General features: G+C 39.3%; 1 protein-coding gene across 1 annotated transcript in view; it reads left to right on the top strand.

Annotated features, from left to right (window-relative positions):
* The window catches only part of Vps35 (VPS35 retromer complex component), a 40,529-nt gene that overhangs the window by 22,297 nt on the left and 10,120 nt on the right, over positions 1 to 8,112 (top strand). Inside the window, exons 7-11 of the mRNA XM_013036068.1 lie at positions 881 to 990; positions 3,121 to 3,217; positions 3,306 to 3,454; positions 3,546 to 3,753; positions 4,157 to 4,312. Coding sequence (XP_012891522.1) covers positions 881 to 990; positions 3,121 to 3,217; positions 3,306 to 3,454; positions 3,546 to 3,753; positions 4,157 to 4,312 — 720 coding nt within the window. The remainder of the gene's footprint in view (positions 1 to 880; positions 991 to 3,120; positions 3,218 to 3,305; positions 3,455 to 3,545; positions 3,754 to 4,156; positions 4,313 to 8,112) is intronic.

The raw sequence follows: 8,112 nt of genomic DNA, 5'->3' as shown, positions 1-8,112 counted from the left end.
TTCTTTTTGCTTATGTGGTGCTGGGGAATCGAACCCAGGGCCTCAGGCATGCAAGGCAAGCGCTCTACCACTGAGCCACCTTCCCAGCCCGATTATTTATTTTTACTGGCTTGAAAAAATCTTGGGCATGTGCCTATAACTGTAGCCCTTGCCACTAAAGTGACTGACGCAGAAAAATCTCTTAGTAATTCAAGGCCACCCTTTCTCTTACTAAAAGCTGGTACTCTACAACTTGAAACATCTCCACTTATGGCATTTAGATGCTTAATTGGAAATAATAGTCTCATAGACTTACTTGCTGGCCCAGTGGTAATTGGAACCATGATTCTCAGATCTCAGCCCCCTGTGTAGGTAGCTAGGATTACACTCAGGGTGAGACACTGGTGCCTAACATTTCTTTGTATTAATACGCTTTTCCCCCCAAAAAATTAGGAGTATTCATTAATTACTTTTAGATTAATTGTAGGTGTACTCTTGTTTATGGACCAGTTTTGTCTGGGCTTATGTTTAGTGAGTTTAAATAATATATTTGGGAAAAATAAAAGTCTCGGGCTGGGAAGGTGGCTCGGTGGTAGAGCGCTTGCCTTGCATGCATGAGGCCTTGGGTTCAATCCCTCAGCACCACATAAGCAGAAAAAGCCAGAAGTGGCGCTGTGGCTCAAGTGGTAGAGTGCTAGCCTTGAGCTGAAGAACTGAGGTACAGTGCCCAGGCCCAGAGTTCAGGCCCAACGACGGACAAAACTAATAATAATAATGTATTTGAGTGTAATTGTATGAAATTTAAATGATTTTTTCACAAATAAGAACTTTAAATATTATATATGAGTTCAGAATATTAAATGAAATATTTTTATTTGTATTAATTAATTTTGATTTTTAGGTTTTTCCTGATGAATTTCATCTCCAGACATTGAATCCTTTTCTTCGGGCCTGTGCTGAGTTACACCAAAATGTAAATGTAAAAAATATAATCATTGCTTTAATTGACAGGTAAGATCTTCTAAAACTTGAAGGTAAATGCTTTAACATAGGAATAATGAATTTAAAGTATTTTTGTGAATTATTTCTATTGCATCTTTATTATGTCAGGAGTTTTGAAGAAATTATAACTAGTATAACTGTGAATGAGCATCTAGTAGATATTTCTCTGACTTAGACATGAAAGAAATTTAGCTTTTAATGGTAAAGGTCTAGAGGTAATAATTCTTCCTCCCCCACCCCCTGTTTTTTTTTTTTTTTTTTTGTGCCAGGGGCTTGCTCAGGGCCTGGGCATTGTCCCTGAGCTTCTTTTGCTTGAAGCTAGTGCTCTACCACTTGAGCCAAAGTGCCACTTCCAGCTTTTTCTGTTTATGTGGTCCTGAGGAATCAAACCCAAGGCTTCATGCATTCTACACAAGCACTCTACCATTAAGTCACATTCCGACCCCCCCCCCCGGTTTTTGTTTTTTTGTTTTAGTTTTAGGGGTTTTTTGGGTGCCAGTTTTGGGGCTGGAACTCAGGACCTGAGTTCCTGAGCTATTTTGCTCAAGTATGGTGCTCTCCTACTTGAGCTCCATTTCTGCTTTTTTGTAGTTAATTGCAGGTAAGAGTCTCATGGACTTTTCTGCCCAGGTTGACTTTGAACCATAATCCTCACTTGAACCACCAGCATGGGAGACCCTGTGTTCCAATTCTAGTACTGCTAAAACAGAACAACAAAAAAGTGCAATTAAACCATTCTGCTGTCACTTTTTCTTAAAAAAATTTTTTTTGTGTGTGTGTTGGTCGTGGGGCTTGAACCCTGGCCCTGAGCACTGTCCCTCAGCTCTTCAGCTCAAGGCAAGCACTCTACCACTTGAGCTACTGCGCCACTTCCGGTTTTCTGGTGGTTTATTGGAGTTAAGAGTTTCCCGGACTTTCTTGCCTGGGCTGGCTTTGAACTCAATCCTCAGATCTCAGCCTCCTGAGTAGCTAGGATTACAGGCATGAGCCAACTGCGCCTGGCTTCTTAAAAATTTTTTAAAGTGTCTTATGTCTTTAGTAAATACTGTTTAGTAAAAACCATTTGTGTTTCAGCCATTTGTCTTGGTTAAAAAAAAATAAAACTGGGCATTTCATAATGGCTTTTTAAAAATATCAAACTTGAGGGCACCTGTGGCTCACGCCTGTAATCCTAGCTACTTAGGAGGCCGAGATTGAAGATCGAGGTTCACAGCCAGCCCAGGCAGGAAAGTCATGAAACTCTTATCTCCAAATTACCCACCTGAAAACTGGAAGTGGCACTGTGGCTCAAGTGGAAGAATGCTCATCTTGAGCTGAAGAGCTCAGGGACAGCACCCAGGCCCAGAGTTCAAGCCCCACAACCAACCAAAAAAAAAAAATCAAACTTGGCTTTCCATATAATAAGTGACTGCTTTGCAAATATGCTGTATGAAAGATAGCATAAGCTGGGCACCAATGGCTCATGCCTGTAATCCTAGCTACTCAGGAGGCTGAGATTTGAGGATTGTAGTTCAAAGCCAGCCCACGCAGGAAAGGCCATGAGATTCTTGATGAAAATGTTCTTTTTTTTTTTTTTTTGTCGGTCGTGGGGCTTGAACTCTGGGCCTGGGTGCTGTCCCTCAGCTCTTCAGCTCAAGGCGAGCACTCTACCACTTCAGCTACAGCGCCACTCATGAGATTCTTTTATCTCCAAAAAAACACTCAGAAAACCAGAAGTGGCACTGTGACTCAAGTGGTAGAGTACTAGTCTATATTAATATTCTAGAAGAAATTGACTTATAGAAAGTAACAGCAAAGTAGCAAGTAATAAAATGTCATCTATAGTCCCACTATCCAGATTCCTATATCTTTTATTTATTTTTTATTTTTATTTTTGTCGGTCGTGGGGCTTGGACTCTGGGCCTGGGCGCTGTCCCTCAGCTCTTCAGCTCAAGGCGAGCGCTCTACTACTTGAGCTACAGCGCCACTTCCGGTTTTCTGGTGGTTTATTGGAGATAGGAGTCTCATGGTCTCTCCTGCCCAGGCTGGCTTTGAACCATGATCCTCAGATCTCAGCCTCCTGAGTACTAGTATTACAGGCGTGAGCCACCAGCGCCCGGCTCCTATATCTTTTAAAATAAAAGTTGTTTTCTTTTTTAGATTAGCTTTATTTGCTCATCGTGAAGATGGACCTGGAATCCCAGCTGATATTAAACTTTTTGACATATTTTCACAACAGGTGGCTACAGTGATACAGGTTTGTATAGCATTTCTTCTAAGTTCTCAAAACTTTTAAATATCTCTGCTGCAAATTAATAAAATGTATGGTTTTCTCAAATTTTCAGTCTAGACAAGATATGCCATCAGAGGATGTTGTGTCTTTACAAGTCTCTCTAATTAATCTTGCAATGAAATGTTACCCAGATCGTGTGGACTATGTTGATAAAGTTCTAGAAACAACAGTGGAGATATTCAATAAGCTCAACCTTGAACAGTAAGTTAGGTGACATTCTTGTGAAAATCTTTATAAAGTAATTTTTTTGTCCTGGATTTGTTTTTCTTAATTGCTCTTTTTCTTTTTATAGTATTGCTACCAGTAGTGCAGTTTCAAAGGAGCTCACCAGACTTTTGAAGATACCTGTTGATACTTATAACAATATCTTAACAGTCTTAAAATTAAAACATTTTCACCCACTCTTTGAGTATTTTGACTATGAGTCCAGAAAGAGCATGAGTTGTTATGTGCTGAGTAATGTTCTAGATTATAACACAGAAATTGTCTCTCAAGACCAGGTAAGATAATACCAATATTTTATTTTAGAGAAACAGAAAATGTAGTTACTATCTTAGACCTTGAGATTTAGACATGTGAGAAAGCAGGAAGTGTTATTTAATCTAAAAGATGTTTCAGATAGCTTATTCATTATATAAATTAGAAAATTTGAAATATATGCAGATATATCACCTCTGATTCCACCACAAAGAGTTTTTATTAACCGGGGTTGATTAATGTTAGGAGCATCTCTTTCCACATGTCGCCATATATGTGTGTCTTGACAATCAAGTAGCAACATTTTTACAAATTATTTCACTGATATTTCTTTGTAACTTTACACAGAAACAATTTTAAGTTTTGACAGCTGTTATATGCTGATGGTTTTACTTTAGTGGATTTCTTGTTTTTCTCATAATGCAGGTGGACTCTATAATGAATTTGGTATCCACATTGATACAAGATCAGCCAGATCAACCTATAGAAGATCCTGATCCAGAAGACTTTGCTGATGAGCAGAGCCTTGTGGGCCGATTCATTCATCTTCTGCGGTCTGATGACCCTGATCAGCAGTATTTGGTATGTGGTAACTCACTGTAACCCTTTGCCAGGTCCTAACAATTAATTTAATTAACAATTTAATTTAATTTCAACTGAATTAAATATTCATGGCATCTGTGAGGTTTTACTTCTTTTTTTTTTTTTTTTTTGGGGGAGGGTGGTGTTATGAAACAAGGCTGGCCTTGAATTTGATGCTCCTACCTCAGCTTCCTGAGTGCTAGGATTACAAGCATGTGCCTCTACCAGCTGGGTTTTACTGCTGAGTCATGTTTTCACCCCTCTCTGCACTAGTTATTTCTGACTTAAAGTCCTACTTCCTAGGTAGGAATGTGCTACCATTCTCACTTCTGTTGAGATGGAGTCTTTTGATTGAAAAGGAGCCTTGCATGTATGCCCACATTGGCTTCAGTGGTGATCCTCCTGATCTTAGTTTCCCAATAGCTATTATTATAGTTATGAGCCACGAGTGTTCTTTTCTTTAAATTGGTACGAGAGGGCTGGGAAGGTGGCTCAGTGGTAGAGCCTTGCATGCCTGAGACCCTGGGTTTGATTCCTCAGCATCACATAAGCAAAAAGAAAAAAGCCGGAAGTGGCGCTGTGGCTCAAGTGGTAGAGCGCCAGCCTTGAGCTGAAGAGATGAGGGACAGTGCCCAGGCCCAGAGTTCAGGCCCCACCACCGGACCCAAAAAAAAAAAAATTGGTACTAGAGTCTTGAAATTACAGTTTTGTACTTGGTCTGCTTGTTTGCTCTGTTGGTACTCTAGAACTCAAGCAGAACTGCTACCCCTTCTTTTTGCTAGTTATTTTTTCAGTTCTTATTTTTGTATTATTATAAAGGCAATGTGCAAAGGGGTTACAGTTACATAAGTCAGGTAATAATATATTTCCTTTTAGACAATGTCACCCTTTTGCTTTCTCCCAGTTTTTCCCTACAGTCCCTGCCCACAAATTGTATAGTTTATTTTCAACAGTTGTTGGTTATTTTGAGGATGGAATCTTGTGGGTTTTTCTGCCTTGACTGGCTTCTGGATCTCAGCCCCTTGAGTAGCTAGAGTCACAGGTATGAGCCCAACTCCAGGCCTTTTATTTTATCTTTTGCCCGTCTTGGGGCTTGTACTCAGAGAGTGGGCACTATTCCTGAGCCTCTTTTTGGTCAAGGGTAGCACTCTACCACTTGAGCACCTCCTCCAGCTTTTCTGAGTAGTTTATTGGAGATAAGAATCTCACAGACTTTTCTGCCTGAGCTGTGATCCTCAGATCTCAGCCTTCTGAGTAGGTAGTAGGTGCAGGCATGAGCCACTGGTGCCTAGCCCAGGACTTTTATATAAATGAATAACTGTAAACTTTTGGATCTTATGAGAAACAAGTTAGATGCTATGGTTTGGGATTGTTTCTGTTGTTGTTGCTTTTTAAACTTTGTGAGAGTTCCAGAAAAACTGGTCTTTAGGTTCTTATCCTATAATTACTCTATATTAAACTTCTTTTAATAATAAACTTTAAAAGAAATATAAACTTGATAATCAATTTCCTTTATTTTTCCAAGTTGTATTTGTTACATTGAAAGTGCGTTAAGAACTTTAAAATTGAGTTGCCTTTTCCTGATAAAGACAAATCAGTCCTCAGTTACCATTAGTCCTCAGTTAATCTTTGTGAAGTGAATAAAATAAGTTGCCCAAGCAGGACACAACAACAAATCATGAATCATTTATTTTAGTGTAAAGTAGCATGTCTGACTCTAGTTACTGTTAGTACAAAGTAGCTAACCATAGTTGTTAGGCTACTATAATGAAAAAGGGATCATTTGAGAAATGAAATTATTTGAGAATGGATCATAATTGTCTCCTCTTGGGCATGTCATAGTTCACATTCTTTTTTGTTTTTTTTGCCAGTCGTAGGGTTTGAACTCAAGGCTTGGACACTGTCCCTGAGCTCCTTTTTGCTCAAGCCTAGAATTCTACCACTTGAGCCACAGCACTTCTGGCTTTTTCTGTTTATGTGGTAATGAGAAATCAAATCCAGGGCTTCATGCATGCACTAGGCAAGTATTCTACCACTAAGCTACATTTCCTGCCCATAGTTCACATTCTTGTACTTATTCATAGTTGGCTTAGAATAAGAGGCTGATTTCAGTTGCTAGTGTCTTAGTCGTGTGTGTGTCTGTGTGTGTGTCTGTGTGTGTGTCTGTGTCTATCTGTCTATGTCTACATCTATGTCTATGTCTACATGCACATGTGTGAACTCAGGGTCTTGGTGCTGTCAGTCTTTTTGCCCAAAGCTGGCACTTGAACCACACTTCGAGTTCCAGTTCTTTACTGGTTAATTGGAGTCTCAAGGATTTGCCTGCCTGGGCTGGCTTCAACTGTGATTCTCAGAGCTCAAGCTCTAGAGTGGCTAGAATTCTAGTCATTACCTGCACCCAGTGTAATAGCTTTTGACTTTTCTTAGGGATGAATATTGAACAGTGTGTTCTGCGTACATATAGTGACTGTTCCATTATTTAAAAATGATTCCTTATGTTTCTGTGTGAGGTATGTTTTCATTTTGTTTCATATCACACATAGTAGATACACAATTGTGTGTATATATGTGTGTATGTGTGCATGTGTACACGTGCATGCATGTGCCAGTCCTAGGGAACTCAGGGCCTGGATGCTGTCCCTGTGCTTTTTTGCTCAAGGCTAGCACTCTACCACTTGAGCCACAGCTCCACTTCTGACTTTTTGATGGTCACTTGAAGATTAGAGTTTCCTAGACTTTCTTATCTCAGCTTTCTGAGTATATAGGATTAAAGGCATGACCCACCAGTGCCCAGCCAGTATACAACTTTCTAAGTAGAAAATGGCTGATTGGTTATGCCTATGTACATTTAAGGATATAATAATTCATTCTGTTGTAAGAGGGAATGAAATTACCCATCCATTATATCAGAGAAATTCATAAAACTTGAATGTTATTCCTTATTTTGTATATTAAAAATTTTTTTGTAAGAGAAGGAGAGGGTAAAAATGCCTAAGAAGCATTGTACTCATACCTGACTTATAAAATTGTTACCTCTTTATACAACTCCTTAAAAAAAATAATACTAGAGGGCTGGAAATGTGGCTTAATGGTAGAATCCTTGCCTAGCATGTATGAAGTCCTGTGTACAATTCCTCAGTACCACATAAACAGAAAAAGCTGGAAGTGGCACTGTAGCTCAAGTGGTAGAGCACTAGCCTTGAGCAAAAGAAGCTTAGAGACAGTGCCCAGGCCCTAAGTTCAAGCCTCAGGACTGGCAAAAAAAAAAAACAAACAAAAAACAAGAGGAACTGCTTTTTTCTGATACATCTACACATTTCTTTTACAGTACATCTTTTAAGTTGTATTGGCATTTTTCCCAATTTAAATAGGCTTAATATTTTCTGAAGTAGAAATATGATTTACCATCAATATGCATATAGTTGTTTTTGCATCATAGCCAATATATTCTGAGCACATGCATGGGTCAGGTTCTGATTACAGTTCACATTAATTACTTGGTTTTCCAGCTAGGCCTGGAAATACTTGGCATATTTATCCAGGATCACACAGGTAGAAAGTACTAGAATCTGCTTTTTTTTTTTTTTTTGCCAGTTCTGGGGCTTGAATTTAAGGCCTCAGCACTGTCCCTGAGTTTCATTTGCTTAAGGCTAGCACTCTACCACTAGAGCCACAGCACTTCTTCCAGCTTTTTTGTGTGTATGTGGTATTGAGGAATCAAACCCAGGGCTTCATGCATGCTGTTAGACAAGCACTCTACCACTAAGCCACATTCCCAGCCCTAGAATCTACTTTTTTTT

This window comes from Dipodomys ordii, unplaced genomic scaffold, assembly GCF_000151885.1.
Source record: "Dipodomys ordii isolate 6190 unplaced genomic scaffold, Dord_2.0 Scaffold247, whole genome shotgun sequence".
Classification (NCBI taxonomy): domain Eukaryota; kingdom Metazoa; phylum Chordata; class Mammalia; order Rodentia; family Heteromyidae; genus Dipodomys; species Dipodomys ordii.
This window is presented reverse-complemented; position numbering and strand designations above follow the sequence as displayed.